This window comes from Passer montanus, unplaced genomic scaffold (assembly GCF_014805655.1).
Source record: "Passer montanus isolate IOZ18808 unplaced genomic scaffold, ASM1480565v1 scaffold91, whole genome shotgun sequence".
Taxonomy (NCBI): Eukaryota; Metazoa; Chordata; class Aves; order Passeriformes; family Passeridae; genus Passer; species Passer montanus.
The window spans coordinates 566,846-589,927 of NW_024374479.1; the positions used below are offsets into that span (position 1 = coordinate 566,846).

Consider the following 23,082-nt stretch of genomic DNA (forward strand, 5'->3'; position numbering starts at 1 on the left):
GTCTTTTAAGTGAGGAAAAGTGAAGTACAACCTTAATTGATGCAGTTGTTACTGATGCCATCTATAGTGCCCTAAAAGTGGGAAAAGATAAAATCTAATTAGAGAATATACTGTTGAGATAAATTATTGGATTTTTTTGCTTTATTGAGCCAATACCAATGAGGGACTCGAGGCAAAACTGTCACCCAGTCATCTCTTTGAAGAAAAATTGGGTCTTAATCAGTCATCAGCCACATTACACAGATCTAACAAATACTTGTTTCTAGCTTGCTTGGGATGTCAGTTTACAAAAAGTAGGACTCTCATTCTATTATATTTTAATAAAAATATATAGTTAAGGAGTGCAGTATAAAGAAGCGTTCTGGTAACTCCTCATATTGTGTCCAGCTCAGTCTGAAGGACTTGTGCTATTTGAAGATACTTGTGTATTTTCTTCTTATTTCTGTCTTGTTGTTAACACTACAGAAATTAAATTATTTGGAATATTTGTAATATTGACTTAGCTTCAGGTATTGTTAATGTCTTGGTTTGACCCGGAAGTGAGTTTTTGGAAAAGTTGTGGTCAAACCAGTCAGTGGCCAGATTTGAAATTGGCACTTGGTGTGGCCACTGGGGATTTGGATACGCCCCTGAGAACACACAGGGGTTAAAAGCAAAGCATTCCCAGAGAAACTTCCTCTTTGGAGTCTGGCAGGTGAGCTGATCTGACCTCCTACCCCTGCCCAGCTTCGTCTGGGCAGGGGGAGGGGGGGCCATGCAGCCTGAGGGAAGGGAGGCCGGAGCCCCCTGCGAGAGGCAGGGGTGGAGGAGACCTGGGATGGTTTGGGCAGCTCTGCCCCCCCCCGCCCCGGGCTAGGAGGAGAAGGTGGGGGCAAGGTGCCCAGCCGCTGGGAGACCGGGCTGAGCTTTTAACTCTGGTGTGCAGGAGGGTATTGGACTGACATTTGAATGTTTAGAGGACTGGGGGGAGGAGGAGTGTTTTGATAGTGTTTCCATTGTGGATTGTTGTGTGTGTTTTTTTCTTTTTTTTCCCTTATGTTTCTGTGTTGTAGATTATTAAGGTGTTGTTTTTCCCTCCATCCCCACATGGGAGCCTGCTTTGTTCTGTTCCCGGGTCACATCTCACAGTAACCATTTTAGAAATACACCTTTCATGGGGGCCCTGGCATTGTGCCAGGGTCAAACCACAACACTAATTTGGCAAAATCATATACTGTGGTTTTTGTCACACTTCTGTCTGCATTTGCACAATGAAGAGTATTTTAAGTATGTTGAAACCTGTGTATGTGTGCCATGTGTATGGATATGATATGGTGTCATATGGTGTCAGTTTGATTTTAAAAATATGACTGTTATGCCATTACAAGGTCTGTAGTCCAAACTTCCAATATCACTTTATGGCCAAGAACATGAAATATGTGTATGTTCTCTTATGTGTGCGTTTTTAAAAAACTAATTTATTGACTATTTGTTTCTGAGTCTACCAGTTTCTGTGATTACATAAGCAGATGTATAATGAAAATGCAGCCTCATTGGCTCATGTGAAACCATGAAACCAGAATATTTCTGTGTCAAATTATTTTTAAGTATTGCAAAGGATGGAGTTAGAGGCACAGGATATGGATAAGATACTTTGTGTCAGAATACCTAAGTTTTCATGCATAAGCATGTAAATATACATAAACTTATTTGCTGTAACTGTTTCTTCAGGTAAACTGTGCTGTGTGTATCTAGTAAAAAAAGGTGTTTTCAAAAGACTCATCTAAGTAATTGTATAATAACATGTTTAAGCATAGCAGTACAATAAGAATAACACATTTAAAGTCTGTATTTATTGCAAGTAACTTGGTGGCATTTAGGAGCTATGTGAAGTCATCAGTATATGCTGTTGAAGATATGGGATTTGAAATTAATACCTAGAATAAACTTCAGTTTGAAATTAATGCCTAGAATAAACTACACTTCCTGGTTTTGCCTCTGTGAAACCACTCGGAATTCCGTAATTTTCCAGTGTTTATTCTTGTATCATCAGTAATGGAGTTGGCACCTCTGTCAAAGAACAGAGATCCAACTCTCTCAAGTAATTTCTTCTGTTAGTTAATTAAACAAGTATCAGTGAGGGATTCAAAAAAATCCTGTATTCAAAGAAACAATGCATAACGTACTGTGTATTTGTTCCACCCTCATTATGATATCAAATCCTGCATCTAGTGGCTGCTGTAACAATTTTTTACTTTGTCAAAAAGAATTGTAAATTCTCTCTTTCAAACCTAATTCAGATTTATTTATTTTGGTGCTTTTAGCTTTGCAGTTGAACTATTATCTACTCAGAGGCAGGGTTTTCATCTAATAAAGGAAGAAGAACGGTATCCATGGCAGAGACAAGAATGGCAAAGATTCCTGGTCTCTGCATTGATTTTATCTGATCAGGGGATGGGGTCTCATTTTCCAAGATAAATCTGTTCAGATTGATTTTATGTTTCTTCCCTTGGCTAAGAACAAATATTTGAGGACCTGTATGTATTTTGTTAACTGCATTAAGTTACTTGTACCAAATTATGAATTTTCAAATGTTGTATAGGGACAACCACTCAATTTCATATGGCTAGAGTAATTTTAATCTGGGCTATTACAAAACACTATCATTGTAATTTTTTAGCACTTTGAATAATTTTAACAGAACTTACTTTCTTTTCTATATGGTTTATTAGAATATGCTGGAATTTATTAGAATATACTGCTATGTAGAATATAGTGGGTTTGTGCTGCAAATGTACAAACAAGATGGACTGCTTGGAAACATATGAGGAAAATATTTAATACCATCCTTGTGTGGGAATCAACATTTGAATCACAAATATTTACATCATAATAATAATAATTATTAATATTTACATTTGCAACATTATAGGCTAGAAAATGCACAAAAAATCCCAGTGGTTTTGCTGTTATTTTTGTAAATGCTTTTGTTACAAGTGGTGACTAAAGGGTTAGACAAAAGATGCACATTTTAACTCCATCATGTCGTAATTTATGAAGTACACAGTATAAACAGACCTTTCCTTTCCAACTCCTTTGAAGTTGTGTCTTTAAAGGACTCTTGTAAAGTGTGTTGCTGTTTCCCATCAGCTTTGTCTGAACAGTCTTTACAAAGGAAGGTGTCAAAGTCTGCCATAGTTCCAACTTGTAAAATCAATTATTGGACTTTCTAGACCCCCAAGTTTAAAAGGCCAAATCACAACAATCCTTCAAACCCTCTCCTTAGTTAATAACTAACACCCCCTTAAATTGCTGTTTTACTCCTTTAATAGACAAGAAAATGTTTAATAGGTTTTCTCTATGTACAAGAGAAAAGTAGTCTTTATTATGCCTTTTTTTTTTTTCTGCTGTCTATAGAATGAACTGCTGTTACTTAATCATTTTGAGGATCTTTCTTGCAGGTCTAAGTGTTAGGGAGGCAGTAGTATGGTTGGTGAATCCTGTTACTATTTTGACAAGTTACAATAGAGTTCATACAACCTCATCAATAAAGTACATAAGGGAGAAGAATAAAACAAGTTGGTTATGACTGACAGGTAAAACAAAGAAACAAAATAAGATTAAGGGAATAAGAATTCAATGCACTGAAGTCTTTTTATTGAGAAGGAAGAAGCAGTTGTGATTTGGTAGTTCACTCCCTTGGTGTCAGACTGAAAATGAAAGAGTTTGTGGATTTGAATGTCTGGTTTGCCTTCTGTGCAGAAGGAGAAATTTGGAAATAGATTTTTTATGTAAAGTCTTGTCTTGAATACACTGAGATTGGTTCTGTAGCTGGACAATTGTAGCTTTGTATTTTAATAAATTTACAATATAAATAGATTTCAATACCAATAATGTATTGTGGAAATCACAGTGGCTTAAAATTGTGTGCTTCATGTACCTTTACTAAATCAAAACTATATAGTATAGTAATGACAACCAAGTGGAGTTAATAGAGGAAGAAAATCCATAAAGATTGTGGAAGTTCTGTTGATTGTCTTTTGTTTTTCTTCTATCTTCTGTTTTGGACTTGCAGGTGTTGCGCTTCTGTAAAAGGCTTACTGTTTACTGCTGCTACATTAGAATCATGAAAGAAGTAGTTTTGATTAGGTAGAAGTATTTTAGTAGTAGGGAGAGGTATTTTTCATTCTTGTGAACTTGAATCTTTAACCAAACTTGGTCAGACTTCGCGCTTATAATATTCAGAATTTTTTTTTTGGTGGTGTAAACAGCAGCAGACAAGAGCTGTTGAAGGAGAAGTCAGTAAATTCATTAATTTCCAACTCTTGTTCTTTTTCAGATTGTCCTTTGAATATTAGTCTACATTTGCCTCAGTATTTCAAAGTTTGTTGATAGTTTGGGTAAATGATGGCTCAGCTCCAGCAAGGAGGTCCAGATGAAAAAGAGAAGACCACTGCATTAAAGGGTATGAGTCTTTTTTGCTCTTTTTTTTACATATATTGACATTTCAGAAATCATTGTTTAGGAAAGGAAAATTATATGGTATAGTTATGAGTTAGAGGTTGGGAATTACAACACTAAAAAGAAACTCTTAGTCCACCTGTGCTAATGCTTATGGTGTGTCCATTTATCAGTATTTTCATAAGATGGTATAAAACATAATGATATATGGTAAGGAGTAACAGAATAAACTATTCATTGTTTTTAAAATTTTCATAATTGCTCTTTTGGAAATTGACTGGCTGTCAAACTGTTCTTAGTTTTCAGAAGTTTTGGTTTAGTTTGTGTGATGCTTTTATTTTATAGTTATACAACCATATTACAGCTTTTAAAAATCTCTTGGACTAGAATGCTAAAAGGGAAGAGGTTTCCAGGACATTGATATCCATATTGGTTTTATAAAGTTCCCTTTCTATGTTTTAAAAAATAAACAGAGCTAAATGGACTTACGGGTAAAAATAATTTACATTAATGGCATGTTTTGATAGTAGCTTTCAGCTTTGGAAGTATATGACGTAGGTTAGACCTACAAGTTAGTTAACCAAACATTAATTTAAAATGCTTGCATTGCACAGTGGTGAAAACCTGTGTAGTGCTTTTATAAGACTTTGTGCCAATTCTGTCCATTTAGTATCTTTTGAGAAAGCTATAGTTCAAGTTTAGAAGTAAAACTTGAACTATAACCATTTTATACATGGCATTAATTTTATTATCTTCAAGGATTAGTGTTAATGACGTGATCGAATGATTTTCCATTTAGCTAGAGAAGGTCTCCTTCAGAGTTTTCAGCTCTGTTGAACTATCTCAAATCGAGTTGAAAAGTCCAAGACCTTAGGTAAGAATGGTAGATCAGATTTGGAAAGAGTCCCAAAGTTGTAAGACATTTTAGATGAATTTAATTTGAAAAGTTGCACAAAAAGAAAGTGAACATGTCAGTGGTTTCAACTCAGAACAGGTGCAGTTTTCTTTAATGGCTGGTGAAAGCTGTAAATCATGACAAGCTGTACATATTGTGAATAAGCATAATATACTTTGTATTCTCTGGTCCTTGATACTCAGGAGATTGGTTTTTTTTGTTGTATATATTCTGTGTAAATAGATCTCAAAATAGATCATGGTAAGATGGTATGGAAATTCAAATGAAATTAAATTCCAGGGATGCAGTGTGACTGGAGTCTCTTCACCAAAGAGAGAAAGATGTGCTAAAGACTGTTGCTGCCTTGATTTTGTCAATGTACAAAGGAAGAAAGGACACATTTTTTAAATCCTGTTGTGGGAGTCTTCTTTGACAAAATTATTTTATTTTTCCCTATCATTTGGTTGAGAACCAAAGGAGCTTCTGCAGAACTTCCAAAGGACAGTGCACAAGAACAATCACATAATTTCTTGCATTAATTGAATTTCATGGGACTTGCTGTTAAACAGATGTGATGTAAAAATGAGCTGTGTCTGAGAATGGATGATTCTAAATCTGTCTATCAGTCTGTGGTATTATATAGACATTTAGATACTACAGAGATACTGAGAAGCCATAGTACTTGTTGGAAAGATGTTGAATTTCAGCAGCCATACCAGATGGCTTTTGGTCCTCCAGTTTTGCCCAGTGGAATCACTCAGAAGAGCTGGCGACAATCTGGAATAAATGTAAATGCTGGAATAAATGTAAAGTGAACTTGAAGAGTTGTAGAAGTGCAGGTCAAGGAACTCTCAAGAATGTTGAAGATAATTTTCGGTACATTTTAAACAGTAGAAATTTCCAAGTGTTGAACGTGTCAATCCTAAGATTAGGTAATGTGGGTAGCCTACTGGCAACAAGACCAAGCAAAAATAGTTGTACAGAATATAAAAATAATTGTTTAGGTACTACAAAGATGGAAGCATAGTTAATGCCAAATGAAACTTAAAGAAAATGAGTATTTTCAGACTTTTTTTTGAGCTACAGTGCTGGTTAATAATAAGGGTAAAAATCCATATACTTAATACACTTAATATATTTCCTTGGTAGCACACAGTATCTTGATTTATGAAATAATTATAGTTCAAAGTCAGTTTAGCACTCCTGAACAGACTGTTTGTGTGGTCTTGAATTTCATCTAACAGAGAAGTAGGAAAATGTATTTTGGTGAAATTCTGCTTAATTGTTTCTTGATTTTTTAAAATTAATAATCAGAAAATGTGTTAGAAGTGTAGCACACTGCGTTGGGTGGGTGATATGCAATGAGGAGAGGAGAGATCATTGTACACTATTACCTGTGTATGCGGTATAATTGTTTGGTAATTAAATGTAGATGTAAAGATGTCCCCATAAGTTTGCCTCTGGTTAAATGTAAATCCTTAAATCTAGGGTAAAGAATGTAGATTATGCTAATTTTGGTGTACATGCATTAGTGACTGTATGTAGGCTGTAGCCTACATACAGTCCTGATCTGAAAAGGATGTGTATACAATGGCTTACTATAAAGTGGATGGGAGTTTCTCTATCTTGAGAGCTCTTAAATGGTGTGGTTGAGAGAAGGATTTAGGCCTAACAGTCTGGGTAGCAAAGGAGGGGCTGAGGGCTGGTGTAGTCACACATCTGGTAAATGCCAGTGAGGTGATAATCTTACTGGCATTTACAAGATAATCTGAACGCCTCAAGAAGGCAATCAAAACACTATCAATTATTTGAAACTGAAGCTAGAGAACTTTATGTTGAAACCATGATGCATACCTCAGAGACTTATTTTCTAACACTGAGGTAATAAATCATTGAAACAAATTTCTATGTCTTTGGTGACTTCCCTTTCTCTGGACATTTTTAGATTAATATAGAAATAAATAGGTAGGTAAATAAATAAGTAAATAAATTAGTATGTATTCAGGCAGTGAAGTCCGGCTTTTGAAATTGAACAGGATTTCCCATAACAGTGTCCTGTGTTTAGTAATACTGGGATATTCTTCTGCCTGTAAGATCTACAAATATCAGCAAACACATTTTTTAATGTTACAAAGGAAATAAAAGAGACAGCATGCATTGTGTATTTTTTTCCTTTTACTTTTTTAGATTTATTGTCTAGAATCGACTTGGATGAACTAATGAAAAAAGATGAGCCACCACTTGAATTTCCTGATACTTTGGAAGGATTTGAGTACATTTTTAATGAAAGTAAGTTATATGTGCTTTGTAAAGACCATATGTAGAATAGTGTTGAGTGGTTATCAGAAATTGAATTATACCTTATAAGTCCCTATTAAAATCTCATACTTTCCTGTTAGGATTGAAATTTTAAACTTTAGTGCTGATAGACTTGTAAACCTAAGACCTTTTTTATTTCATACAATTATCACAAAAATACCTCATTTCATACAATGTTGTGGAGTTGTACTGGGCCTATTTTATGACTTCCTGTTTTCTGTTATAAAAGTGTTGATACAAAAATTCTAAAAGTAATTTCTCTAGCATTTAAAATCAGAATTGAAGATTGGTCACTCATTTAAGGAATGTTTTATTTCTTGATTCATTTTTATGCCTACAGAAGAAGTTGTTTTTCAGATAATAATTTGTCCCAGCTATTCCATTAATACCAATAGGAAACACCTATGTTGATAGAAGAATAAGCAATGTGATAGACTGTCTCTTCTGGTGTGGAACATAATTTTGCATTGCAGCCAAGTGTATGACGACTGCAAGCAAGTACTTCCAGCTAGCTCAGTCTCTGTGTTAAATGACTTATTATTTATAATTACCAGTGCATGCATTTTAAAGTACAGGTAAGAAATGAGCCTCTGAGCTAAAGTAATACCAGACTGCAGGAAGTGACTCTTTCAAAATTGTTTAAAACCTGTAGAACAAATGGGAATGTTTACGATTTTACTTCTTTGCAGTGCCTGCTCTGTGAACAGAGGAACTTTAGTTTCTAAATCTGCCTGTTTTGCATCTTCCACTTTTAAAGGGGAAAAAAAGAAGAGCTTTCCTTTATATGATAGTCATTTATGCAACACTTAGCTTTTTAATACCCTGATGGCTTTCATAGGTAGGTACTTAGAGACTAAAAGTGTCATGAAAGTGATGCTCTTTCTTTGATGGAAGGAGTTCAGCTCTGTCACTTTCAGCTCCTTATTTTTAGATCTGCACAGTGTCTACTGTCTTCCTTACTGACTTCAGAGTTAATGGTTCATATGTGGCTGATAAAAAGGATGAAATTTGAATTTTGGGGAATGAATTATATTACTGAATATTCCATTACTAAACTTCACAGCCTGAATGATTTCTTTACAATGGATGAAGACCTATTACATATGGAAGGGTCAGCAAAGCAAAAAAGTCACCATTTTGCTTTTGTACATTTAATTCAAATGTTCAGTCGTGTATTTTTATGTCTTAATCATGCTTCTTTTTATGGTGGAAAAGTACAGAAGTTTCTTAGATTATTTAAATCTGAATAAGGCAGATCCACAAAGTCAGAGGAAAAATATAGCAGATATTTGTTACTTGTGGCGAGAGCCAGTTCATGTGCTGTTGAATGGCATATTTGAAGAGTATGTATCTGAGAAGGAGCAGCTGAAAGTAAAGTTACTATGAAAAATGTGAGAAGGAGGGTCTTTGAACCCAACATAGGGATAGGAAACTCTGGAGAGCTACTTCCATAGTATCTAGTACATGAGGTACGGCAGGTCTAGAAAAAAGTTAAATGAGCAGATAGGCATAACTGTTATAGACATCAGATCCTAAATGTTTTATTTAAAGCATCAGGAAATAAAGTTTAAAAGTTCTGTAAATACATCAACCAAGCATTTTTTTCTATTCAAGAGGAAACATTACAGAGAAACCTTTGCTTCAGCATTCAAAGTTTACTTGCACATATGACTGTTTTTAGAACTGCAGTTCTCTAATGCTCTGAGATCATCACTTGTGTTTTGTCTGATAGGCTGAAACATTGTTGGTAAAATGTTTATTCTTGTAGTTGGCTTCCTACTGGTTGCCATTTTATTATTATCATTGTTTTAACACAGTCCGTGTCTTCACAAGTGGTCAGATTTGCTGTTAACTTTGACTATAAACAAGGCCAACTACAGGAAGTTAAGATGAGAGCAAAAGTAGCATGTGGTTTTGCTCTAAATAAGCATTCTGCTTTATTCTACTGTTGTAATCTTAGTGTACCCTAAATCTGGGAGATCTTACTTGATTTCATCTTGGAGTTAAGATATTTTCCCTAATTGTGGACATGGTTCTTTTCTGATGGGATTAGAAAGTTGTTAGGCTTGAAGAAAAATCTTTCCCTTACTTCCAGCTTCCAGCCCCTTATGTATTTGCATTTCTTTATAATGCAGTTAGTTTTGAAGTAGAGGATTTGTAGCTACAATTCAATCACCTGCAGATCAAATATTAACTGCTAATGTTTACTTTTCACTGTTAATTCATAGCAGTTGAGACATAAATATGTTTTGTGAAGTACTCTGGCATTTGATATTTGTGTGCAATTTCACTGTCATAATTTCTGTTTAGCTTAATCTAGCCGTATATATGATAAAATGCAAGTGCAATTTTTTATGCTACAGTTGTTTTCTGTTAAAAAACCTGTAACCAAAAATGAGGAGGAATTCATAATAGCTTGATTTTTAGATGTAGACTTCTTTTTAAATTTTCAGCAATTGAGTGTGTCTTACTTTTAATGAAGAAGTATATTAACTGTAATGATTTTGTTTCTTTTACAGAAGGGCAATTAAGACACATTAAAACTGGGGAGCCATTTGTTTTTAATTATCGTGAAGATTTGCATAGGTGGAACCAAAAGCGCTATGAAGCCCTTGGAGAGGTACATAATTTGTGTGTGTGCATGCGTATATATATATCTCTGTGTGTAGCATTTAAATATATGCACACATTTAATATATGTGTGTATGTGTATATATACAGGTATGTATGTGGATGTATATATGTGCGTATGTGTTCATGTGCTATGGGTTCTGGTCTATCTGTTTCTCTGTAGAAGTGATATTTTTGCATACATTAATAAAGTTTTAGTGTGATTCCAGTCATTTAATAGAAGGTATTTCAGGATTTACTGCATATTAATGCTCTCACAGCAATTTCTATTGTTTGCTATATAGCTTAGAGTGTGATTTAGATTACTGTTTGACTTTAGTATGTCTTCATAATAGAATATAATCTACCTACATAAGTCAGAATATTATACAGTGCAGTATTTTCTTTAACTTCATGGATTACAGTCATATCCATACAGTCACCTCATGGATTACAAAGCTGTGTCAGTTTTCTTTTTGGCTGAAGATAAATGCATTGGTTGATTTTCTCATTTTACCAGGAGATGCCAGGAACCACTAAATAAAACAGAAATCTGAAGAATGAATTGGTTAATTGTCTGTTAGTGTATTCCATATTTGGATGCTGCTGGTACTTCCTAGGCAGTTCAGCCCCCCATAGCTACCTGCTCACTCCTCACTGTGGAATAGGGGAGAGAATCAGAAGGGTAAAAGTGAAAAATTCACAGGCTGAGTTACAGTTTAATAGGTAAAGTAAAAGCTGTGCACACAGGCTGTGCACACAATAAGAAATCAATTCACTTTACATCAGCAGGCAGATGTATAGCCATCTGCAGGAAATCAGGGCCTGTTCGTGCATAATGGTGCCTTAGGAAGAAAAGTGCCTTATCCGTACAATCCTGGAATGGGTTTGGGTTGAAAGGGACCTTAAATATCATGTAGTTCCAACCCCCTGCCATAGGCAGGGACACCTTCTACTACGTGAGGTTACTTGAAGCCCTGACCTTGATGGCTGATAGGGATGGGGCATCCCCAGCTTCTCTGGGCAGAGTCTTCCAGTGCCTCACCACTCTCGCAGTCAAGAATTTCTTCCTAACATCTAATCGAAACCTACCCGCTTTTGCTCAGTTTGAAGCTATTGCCCTTTGTCCTGTCACTCCATGTTCTTGTCAGTAGTCCCTCTCCAGCTATCTTGTAGCCCCTTTACTGGAAGCTGCTGTAATGTCTCCTTGGAGATGTCAATTCTCTGGATTGAGCAACCCAAAGTCACTCAGCCTGTGGCCATAGGAGAGGCGCTCCAGCCCTCTGGGGGCGCTCTGTGCTTGCTTGCTCAGCCTGGGTTCTCTGCTGGAGCTGCCCAGCTGTTTGTCCTGCCAGAGCTTTGTTACCAGCGTTTGATGAAGCTTGCTTTTTACCTTCTCCTCCTCATTCCTGCCAAGAACTGTGGCAGGGAGTCGAAAGTGGGTGGGACTATTGCAGGTGCTTCTTGCGTTTTCACTTTGTATACTTTTCTAAAAAAGGGATAGTGCTGTGTCTTGATACACATTTCTTCTGAGAGGAAATACTGTTGCATGGCCTCTGTGTTTGGATGTTTGTGTGTGTCTACATTGTTCAAATATTCCTATTTTCCAAATAAGTGAATTGGACAGGACATGACTCTAAAGATCAGTATGGGCTTCCTGTGCCACCACACTTTCCTGTGCATATTTGGAAATACACAGCAAATTTCACATTCTGTGCATCTGAAAAATGTGTGAAAATATCTTCAACACACAGTAGTATGAAAAATTCTGTGATTTTTTTGTTGTACTTGCTCTGGGACCAGGGATCATATATCTGTGATCCATATTGTGTATTTTGCCTTAGTTATAGTCATTCTCCATGTTCCAGTTTGAATGGTCTTTGAAAATGCACTTTGTTTATATTGGTAGGTAAAGGACAAGGAAGGCTTAAGGTCGGGTATCTGACAGAGAATTGTTCTAAGTTGTCTGTTTTTTTAAGAGAAAAAAAAAACCTAATCTGTGTTTCAGTCTTTTTCTATTAGGTGCTTGGTACACATAATTGTTCCCATTGTTCCACAAATTTATAGATGTTCCATTGTTTAGTTTTGATGTAGTTATTTGGGAACACAGGAGGTGCTGATTCTTGGCATTTATTTACATAACTAAAATCTCGTTTTATGTCATAAATTAATGGGTCACTGATGCAAACATTGAATAATACTGGAGTGATATATCACCCTCTGATAATCTGTTTTGTAGTCTAAGGTAAAAATGTATTTAGCAAACTGTGGTAGCTTAAGAAGCAGTCACTCAAATGATCTGTAAAATAATGTAGTAAAATCTGGCCTTAGGCCTTTGCTTTGAAACATTATCCTTTGGTTATAGGAGTTCTTTAATGTGCATTTAGGGTTCAGTTATGTAGGTTGTCATCCAGTGAAATGATGAAGTAGCTATATTTATATCACTGAACAAAATTGTTCTATGTATGCAGTGTTTCCATTGTTAGCTCAGTCATTGCATACTGCTTTCCTGATTTTTAAAGGATATATACATCCTGCACAAGACAACTTTTTTACTGTGCATATACATATATATATATATTAAAACCAGTAATATATATGTATATGTTGTGGGGTGTTTTTGATGTGTTTTATTGATTTTAAGAAGTGAGTGTACTCTATGGCCCTACAGTACCAGCATCATTCTCTTTTTCTTGGAGCATTAATTTCAGTTTGGTGTATCCATGGGGTTTTTTTGCTGATAAAAGTCATGAATATACTGTCTGTGATGTTCTACCATTTCTATGATTGTGTGGAAATGGGTTCTTCAAAAATCAAAGTGGTTTGCCTACATCTCTCCTTACATCTTTTTATTTTTCATTCACTGATCAGTTATTTCAGGCATACATTTTTTTTCTGCAGCCTTTTGATATGTGTTGTTAATAGATAATTTAGTGAACTGTTAATAATTTTGTGATTCTGGTTCAGTCATTGCTATTTTGTAGAGAGCCCCTCTATTTGCTTTTTAAAAATTAAAATGGCAGCAGAAGTGCATAGAATATAGAGTTGCAGCTGCTTTGAACTGATGATTAATCCATGTGGCAAGTTTGAAGTATGACTGAGAAAAATTTTGTGACAACAGTTCAGTTGTTGCAGACTTTTGTTGACTTTCTACTTTTATACTCATGTAGTATCCAGAGTATCCCTAGCATCAGAAGGTGGTTATTGTCTGTTGCTCTGCATGTATCTTACAGCCTAAAGACAGTTGTAATTTGTTGATTACTTGGACGCCATTGAACACTGGCATTAATATTTTTGGGAGTGCCTTCACTGATGAAGAGACTTTTACCTGTACTGACAGTTTACTTTTCTACCAATGTCTTGGAAAAGTCAAAGAGGATTTGTAAATATGTAGATTATAATATGGACCATGACATAAATATCTCTGCTGTGATCTTATTCAAGTTAATGCCATGTTTTGTAATTGCAGCCTTTCTGACCTGCAAAAGTTTGTAGGCAGGTAGCAAAATAATTGAGATTGTTTTACATATCTGTTCTACATAAATACAAAACATTATATAATGGTGACTGCAAAAAAACAAAGAAATTGAACACTTAGAGCAGAAATTCCTGGTGTCATGTGTGATAACAGTTAATTTTATGTCATCGGAGAAGTCTTATTCCACTAGATAAACTGCTTTAAAGTATGTTCACAAGTGTTAGATCCAGCTCATCACAAAGTAGATTGCCATCAAGGTTAATATTTGAGTAGTATGTGTGGCATAAGTATGTTAAATTATGACCTTGACAACCCATAATTCAGATGGCTAAGAGAAAAACTGGATTTTTATTTCCAGATCTCTTTTAAGTTAAAGAACAGCTTGGTCTCAACATGATTTAAAAAATAAGCTTTCACCTGCTACTAATTTCCTCCTTGGTTGCAAAGATCATTATTTGTTTTGATGACTGAGAGGCTATTTACATAGCACAAATGAAAGCATAGAGCAGCAGAAGAGGACATGTAAGTTAATGAAGAAGGAAGCATTAAGTAGTCTGCATTTGAAAGGGTAGCTTCTTGTATGAATAACCCAAAATCTGATGATAGGCTGCACGTGCACCTGATAGTACTTAAGGTCCAATCTTGCAGCCAAAGCTCATGTGAATAAACTCAATAGGTCTGATCTTGTGAATAAGGGCTGCAGGATCAAGTTTCAAATAAAATGTGCAGATTATTAGTAGAAATCCTTGCACTCTTAGTTTCATTTTCTTAGCAGTTTATCATTGAACATTCCAGATTTTCTCTTGCTAGCAACGCTTTAATATAATATAAAGTACATGCTTCATGCTATGGATCAAACAAAATTGCTTGTGTACCTAGATTTCTTAAAAGGTATTTGCTGTTGGTTATTTGGTGTTTAGAAAAACTCCTAACGAGTCAACAAAATAAATTTATAGTGATGTACCGTATTGTTGGATTCCTGAACATTTGCCTTTATGGAATACCTGCTTGGCTTGGGCTGTTGAAGAGGTTTTTCTGTTCAGAGATGAGATACCAAATACTTAACAGGTGTCTGTGGTGCATGTGTAATTGAATTGAATTTTTTCAGTGTCTTGTATTACAGCCAAATAAGGGTGAACTTCCATGGAGATAGCAAAAAGGCTCACTAAAACTCCTGTTTCACAGGGAGAGTGAAAACATCTAATTCAAATATCTCTCCTGTCCTTATTTTTGAAAGTGGTTAATTTCTGTTTTGTGTCATCTCCTTTGATAGTGCTGTTTCTCTGCAGGTTATGCCAAATTTTGGTGGTTTAGGAGTAGTACTCTCCAGTTCAGTGGTTCCACTGAGGCACTCCAAACCGTGTACTGCTTCCTTCATTCCCCCTCCCTCTGTTCCTCTGTGATAAGATGGAGAGTTGGGAGCAAAGACAGCAAATATGATGGGTTGACATAAGAACAATTTGGAAACAGCAATGAGATAAGAAAACTAGCAGAAAAGGCAAAAATATTAATAGCAAGAGTGTACAAAAGCAAAAGAGTGATTTCCATGCAAAGGGCTCACTATGGAGGTCTGATCCATGCAGCCAAGCTCCCTTGTTCCAGAAGTGAGCCCTTCCCTGTTAGTGGAAAATAACAGGGAGGTACAGAATAACCTCCGGGTATTAGCGATGCTCCTGCTCTGGCTGCTGTGGAAATGAACCCTGTCCTGGCCAGAATCAGGGCCCCTATCTACTAATGATAATTGCAGAATGCTTTTTGCTTTAGCAAAATTTTACAGTGGAGTCAATGTCACAAAAAATATTTAAATTGCACCTCTCCGTGAGGTAGACATCACATTTCCACATCCATCTGTATTACCCATGAAATGCACTCAGGTCCTTCAACAAAAATAATCTCACTGTTGGTTTTGCCTTTGTTGGAGGCCGACTAATCCACACTGTCACCCCTAACAGATTCCTCATATGCAAAATGGTAACTCTGTCCCTTCTGTGGTACATGGGGGTTTTGACTGGGCAGGGCCAGCTAGACTGGAACCTGCAGTGTTAACTAACCAGGTAGTTTCGAATAAACGTAGATCCCAATGTTTGAAGTTTCCATTACCCGCTGCTTTTAATATGGTTTTAATAGTCGATTGTATCATTCAACTTTCGCAGAGGCTGGTGCATGACAGGGAATATGATACCCACTCAATACTGTGCTCTCTGGCCATGAGGTCTATGACGCTATTTTTGAAATCAGTCCCATTGTACTGATGCCTTTTCCTGGGCTTAAAAAATTGAGAGCCAGACACAGTTAGGGCATAAGAGATTTTTACCTCGGTACTTTAAAAAGAATGCTGTGGTACACCATGTTATCAAGGTGGGATGTGCCGCAAAGCACACACACAATAGAACACATATGCTATTTATAGATCTTACAAATTTGCCTACTTAGGTAGGCAAATGCTAGGTATGCTAACAAAGATGCCCCGATGGGAGGCCTGGATGAATGGCATTATATTCCCCCATTCTAGGAATTTCCCCCTGGATGGGCCAAATTTCTAGTTTACAGGATATGTTCTAGAGAAGACCTTAGTTTCCCAAGATAGCGTGGGGTTTTCCAGCCTCCTGCTGTCAGGCTTCTAGGAGGTTTGGTTTCCTGGTCTAAGAAAATAATAGGGCTATGCTAAGTTATCAGACATAAGGAATTACAAGTATCCATGCTAAAAATACTGAAGGTACATGAAAGTTATATAAAAGGTATATAAAAGAAAAGGCAAAAAATCATCTTCACATGAGTATAATTCTGTTTTTTCTGGGGTCCCATGTTGCCACAGAACTTGCTTTTTGAGGCCCAAGCTGGTGTTCCAGGCAGTGATGTGAGGCACAGGGTTAGTGTGAGGGCAATGTAATTAATTAACCTGTCAAACATCCCTGTATTTGTAGTTTGACCATCATCCACGACACCACAGGGGCTGTATCTGTTTGACCTGCTTGATCAGTGCATGTTTCACAGTTATGGATCACCTGGGAAGTAGCATCCATCGTTAAATCCTCCCCATAGTTAAGGCACGAGCCCATCTGTATTGTTACCTCTCTTCCCTGCTGGCCTGCAGCATCATGGGCCCACCAGCCAGAAATAATTCACTCTTATGCTCCCAGTCCTGATCCGCCTGTGGCAATTTAATCTTGGCAGCCCAATTCACCTGTCCATTCTTCAAATGCTCTTCAGTAGCCTGACTCCTGCATGCATGTGCTGCATACATGAAATACTTCTACAGCCAGCTTCTCTACCTGAGTAGTGATGTCTTGCCACAGTTCTTCAGCCCAGATGGGTTTACCTCTGTCCTGCCAGTTGGTCTTTTTCCATTGGTCCAGCCACCCCTGCAGTGCATTTACTGTCATCCAGAAGTCAGGCCATTTCTCTCATTCAGCAATATCTAAAGCCAGCCGGATGGCTTTCTGCTCTGCGACCTGACTTGATGCACCTTGTCCTTCCATAGCTTCTGTGACTTGTGTGTAGAACCCTGTAGAGCTGCTTTCTGTTTCCAGTGTAGCCCAGCCATACAGTAGGAAGCATCAGTGAAGAGATCATATGTCTTTTCATTTTCTGGTAGCTGATTTATATGCATGTGTAACTTCCTCCTCCTGTTCTGATGATAATGCATACTTTTTGCCTTTGGGCTGAGTCATGATGAATTCCAAGATCCCTAGGCAGCTGGCATTTGCTGTTTAAGCTTTCTGTGTGATCAGAGTTATCCAATTATTCTACATAATACCAGTGGCATGATGGGTGGAAGGGACTTTTCCTTTGAACATCTCTCCGAGCACTGGCAATCAGCTTGCCAGGAGGAGCCGTGCTTTGGTGCCCCTCACATTGGAAACGGCTCAAGCCCCTTCATAAGCTGCCAAGATCTTTCTCAGTTGTGAGCCTCAGATCCCTTGTATCCCCAGCTGCAGAACCCCAGAGTTCATCCTCTAGTCTCCTTAGGTACTTTTCCAGAGATTCCAGGAAGGACTATTCTCCCTGATTGTAGTGTAGAACCACATTTTTCACATCCTCCCCTATTCTGACTGCCTCCAGAGCTACTGCATGAAAAATCTCCCTATTTGATTTGATTAAAAGCTTGTCATTCAGGACACCACTTAAAATTATTCTTCCTCCAGATCACATGCTAGAGAGGATTCACAATCTGGCTGTGATCTTCAATACGCATCCTCCAAAAATGCACAGCATCTAAGAAAGCCTGTGTTTCCTTCTTGAAGGTTGTCAGGGACATAGCTGCTACTTGGTAGACCATGTCCATTGGAATCCAGTGGTGTCTATCTTGCCGTTTTACTCCCATAAAAGGAAATTCCTGGAGAGGTTCCTTGACCTTACTTTTCTTCACAGCAAAAGCAGCCTTCAGAAAGATTTGGATTATCTTCTCCCCTTTCTCACAAACTTTCTCTGCTGTGTTCTCCAGCAATGTGGTGATGTCATCAATGTAAGTGCTCTGGAGCTTTTAGAACCCTTTTCCAGTGCAGTCTGGGTCAGTCCAAGGCAAATAGTGGGCCTGGGCATCCACCCCTTGCACATCCAGTTCCAGGTGTACTTTGTGCCCTTCTAGATGCCAGCAAACTGTGGCCTGCACTCATGGCTAAACACATGGAGAAAAACACATTTGCAATGTCAGTGGTGGCACCACTTTCCTTCCTTGGACTCCAGTTTATACTGAAGTTCCAGCACAACTGGCACAGCAGTGGTCAATGGTAGTGTGACTTCTTTCAGGCTGTGACAGTCCACTTGTCAATCTCCGCTATACTTACACACTGGCCATATGGGACTACTAAAGGATGAGTGAGTCTTGCTGGCCACTCCCTGGTTCTCCAGAACCCATCTCATGGCTGGGGTTCAGAGTCCTGGCTGGTGTGGTGTTATCAATGGTGCACTGCTGTGGTAGTGATTGGTACCTGTTGTTCTTCAACCCTCAGCAGTCCCAGAGCAGGAGGGTCCTCTGAGAGACCAGGCAAGGTATTCAGCTGTCTGACTTCCTCTGTCTCCACCACACTCCCAAAAGTCCAACAATGGCCTTTTGGGGTCCTTGAAATATCCTCTATTACAACCCATCCTTGAAGGTGAGGGTAATGCAGGTTCTTGGAACCCCCTTTGGAACAGATTTGAGTGACAAGAGTCATCAGTGTTTGTAAGTATATATAAGTAAGTTTTATTTTAGAACAGTTTTATTGTAATGAAAAGCAGATATGTAGCTGATTTAGTTATCATTGTCTTGGTTTAAGATAATTTAAGAGGGACAATCTAAAATGAGGTACCTCCTCTTAATTTTGGCAATAAGGAGAAATTAATATGAGTAGATGTAAGTGAAAAAACACAATAGTTTATTGAAGAAATTGAATAGTGACAGGCAAAAAAAGTAACGGCTGTTTTTTGTTTGTTTTGGTTTTTTAATATAAAATATCAGCAGTGGTATTATGATTTACATGTAAAATGTTCACTATGGAGCTGGAACTGACCCTGTGGCAGCCATGGCACCCTAACCAGAAGAGACCCCTTCTCCCTGCAGGAGAGTCACCACCTGATGGCATACTAATGATATGAGGTGGTCCCAGCCATGCCCCCTCCAGGTTACTGCAAAAATTAACCCTGTCCTTGCCAGATCAGGACACCTAGCTACTAATGAGTATTGCAGAAGGTTTTTTGCTTTAGCAAAATTTTCCAGTGGAGTCAATGTCACAAAAAACACTTATGGTTGCAATGTTTGGACAAAAATATAAAAAAAAAAGAAGAGAGAGATTAGCCAGGATCTTTAAAATATGTGAAGGTGTGATCTCATTTCTTACTGTACAAAGAAGAATCTATATGGAACAGAGAATCTTTGGTGTACCAGCTGAAGGAAGAGCCTAAATGAGCCATATCACTTTATGGACAGCAAAGGCAGTTATAAGTGCAATACTTTAGGAGTCCATGCCCCATATGTTATAGGTTGTTTTTCATACTGGTTTTATTTTTTTCAATTTTTGCTAGGTAAGTGAAATAGAAAAATGGGAAACGAGACTTTAAACAAATTAGGTAAAACAACTAAAATTGGGGCATGACACTGAATTTCTCTAATAAGCTCTAAGTAATAAGTTTCTAGAAAGTTCCAGTCCTTTTACTTTTCCCTTTTTTGAATCAATGTTTCTGATAATAGAAAGTTAGTTGAGGCAGCTGAAAAAATATTAAATGTGTGTATGGTCTTTGTAATTTTATGAAGATGTGAGCTTTTAAGTTTGTTAACTTTCAGCATTTCTTTTTTCTGAGTGAAGTAAATGGACAGCTAGGATTCAAGACTACTTAACAGTACCTATGGAAATTTAAATATGAATCTTCATTACATGGAGTATATTCATTTGCATGTGCTAAATCAGCTTTCAAAATGTGGTGTTTGTGAAGACTTTTTAGTGGCATGATTATGTCAGATGTGCTTCAGTGAGCTCTTCTAGTTTGCAGGCAGCAATTGGCAGTGCGTTGGTTCATCAGAGTAACATGGCAGTTCTCGAAAGGTTCAGAGATAGTTTTATAATTATTGTTAGCATGATTTCTGAAAGAAATTATGAGCATCTCATAAACCCAGATGGGAGTTTGTTACATTGTTGATAAATGTGTTTTACATTTTTTAATTGATAAACAGTGAAAAGCAGAAAAGATACAATAAGGCAGATGGTTGTTTATAAAGCACTTGTAAGTTGCTGCAATTCAAAGAATGGTACTAATTGTTAAAAAGAAGACAAAAATTGGAATGGGGGAGTGTTTCAATGAGTTCATCATGAGCTTTTTAAAAATAAAACCTTCAGCAGCTTTAGTTCAATTAGAACCATTCTTGCCATTCTGGGTTTACATGCAAGTTCTTAATAAAAGAACTCAGTTCTTAATAAAATTTTGTACCAGCCATTTTCATGTAGCTGAAATTAAAGCTACAGCTAATCTACCTGTATGTATCTTTTTTTTTTTTTTTTTTTTTTTTTTTTTTTTTGTGATTTGGAAAAACCCCAGAATTTATTGTTTATTGCACAGTAGAATAAAGGTGAATTATCATTTGGCTTATTAACAAAAAATTGTTTCCATTTAAAAAGAATGAGCACAGTAGCAAACTCCAAAATCCAGCAGACGTTTTACAGCAAGGAAGTAAAATGGTAGCTAGTTGACTTGTTTCCTGTTCAAGGAGTGGTGAAAAAAAAAACGTTTTTTTGACAACTATGTGAACAGAATAAATATATATTTAAGTAGTGCTTAGGCAGAACACCAGTCAGTATGTGTGATGAAATAAGTTGGTGCACCTTTCTCTTGTGAATTTTTAGATCAAGTTTCCATTAGTGATCTTAAAAGTTTCCATGAAAGACAAAGTATTTTCCTGCTATTTCAGCATGAGTTTTTTGAAAAACAGATATGTAGATTTACTGCCTTCATCAAATATCTCTTCTAAAATATATTTATTTTCAATTGTAGAACTCCAGAAGAGCTTGTTCTCTTTCACAGGATTTTCAGCTTTTACATGATAAAGACTTCTATGCGTTTTGTATTTTCAACAAAATACCTATACATTTCATTTTTCTGGGGATATTTTTATTAACACTTAGCAGAGCACTGATATGGTCAGTAAAGCTGTATCAGTTGTGTTAGTCTGCAATAGAAATAACTTGTTAAGTTGCAAAGTTATATCAGGCTGATCAGCCAAAAATGTGTAGAGTGCCTTTATGCAGGAACATCCTAACCATTATAATAGCCACAGGTCTATCTACCTACTCTAGTGGTGGAGCTTCCAGGTGTAAAGGAGATCCTAGATGAAACTTACTCTGGTGAAGTGCAAGAGGTAACCATGGTAGATAGCGCTAGGCCTACAGCATGACTGTGAAGCTGACTTCCAGGGTAGAAAATGTGCTGGTTTTCAAGTTTTGTAAGGTGGTCATATGTAATGATTCACTTAAGTTTTGTGAAGTTTGTATGAAAACTTTAGAAGAAGCATCATAAATCCTCTGTATCTGTTACCTAATCCTCTGGGAAGGGTACTGAATGTCAAGACTGTTACAGTCAGAATGTGACATAGACCAAGAGAAGAAAGAACAGTTGTTATAATCTCTTGCTCCGTAGTTAAATCCAAAAGAATTAATTGCTCTAGGCAATGTTGGCCTACTTTTATGCCACTTAAGGATAATATTTAAACTCTGTGAAAAGTTTGAAAGCTCTTCATATGCAGCTGTCTTTTTTCCATTTTTTGTAACAAACACTTGTGCTTTCTACATGCTGTCAGGTTTTGACCTTAGCTTTAATTATGGTAAAAGTAGTTTCAAGTTCCTGCTCTGAGTGAAGTAGAAGACTGTTTAAGAAGGCCTTACAACTGCATGTCTCAACACCTTACCCAAGTGCTATGGGTAAGAATCAGAGAAAGGCCAACAAGCCTGACATCTTGGTGCGAGTCTCCTACGGACCACTGTAGGATGAAGAGATGGATGAGTTATTATGTAAGCAGCTGGAGAATGTTTCAAGATTGCCAGCCCTTGTTTTTGTAGGAGATTTAACCCGCCAGGCGTCTGCTGAGAACTCAACACAGTGGAAAAGAGGCAGTCTAGGGGTTCTTGGAGTGTACAGAGGAGAGCTTCTTGTCACAGATGGTGAGCGAGCCTGACAGGGGTGGGGCTCTGCTAGACCTGCTGTTTGCAAACAGAGAGGAGCTGGAGGGAGATGTGGTGGTCATCTTGAGCACAGCAGCCACAAAATTATAAAGTTTGCAATTCTTGGTGAAGTACGGAGGGGCCTCAACAAAATTTCTATCCTGTATTTCGAGAGGATGGACATTGTCCTGTTCATGTGATTGATTCAGAAAGTTCCCTGAGAAGCAGCCCTTAAAAACAAAGTGGTGCAGGAAAGTGCACCTTCACTTCAAGAAGTAAATCTTGCAGGTGCAGGAGCAGGCCATCCCTATGTGCTGAAAGAGAAGCCAGTGGGGAAGAAAACTGGCCTGCTGAGCAGGGAGTTTTCACAGGAACTCAAGGGGAAAAAAAAGAGGGTTGAAAAAGAAGTGGGCAGCTCAGGAAGTATTTGAGGATGTTGTTAGGTTGTGCAGAAATAAAATTAGAGAGGCAGAAGCTCCATTAGAAGTTACTCTAGCCACTTCTGTAAAGAATAATAAGAAGGGGTTTAGAAATACTTTAATAAAAAAGGACAAAGGAAAAAAACTCCATTCTTTATTGAATGCTAGAGGATGAAAATAGTCACCAAAGACGAGGAAAAGGCTGGTGTATTTCACCTTAGTTTCAGTGTTCAACAGTAAAACTGGATAGCCTCAGGACAACTGGCCTCTTGCAGAGTAGATGCCCTTGTAATC

General features: G+C 37.3%; 1 protein-coding gene across 4 annotated transcripts in view; it reads left to right on the forward strand.

The window, feature by feature from the left end:
* Positions 1-4,318: 4,318 nt before the first annotated feature.
* The window catches only part of FAM172A (family with sequence similarity 172 member A), a 228,109-nt gene continuing 209,345 nt past the window's right edge, over positions 4,319-23,082 (forward strand). For all 4 annotated transcript variants that reach the window (XR_005626147.1, XM_039695666.1, XM_039695664.1 and 1 more), the window contains exons 1-3: positions 4,319-4,444; positions 7,523-7,624; positions 10,174-10,274. Coding sequence is in view for 3 of the 4 variants with exons in the window: in XM_039695666.1 (XP_039551600.1) it covers positions 4,384-4,444; positions 7,523-7,624; positions 10,174-10,274 (264 nt within the window). In the remaining variant the exon portion in view is untranslated. The remainder of the gene's footprint in view (positions 4,445-7,522; positions 7,625-10,173; positions 10,275-23,082) is intronic.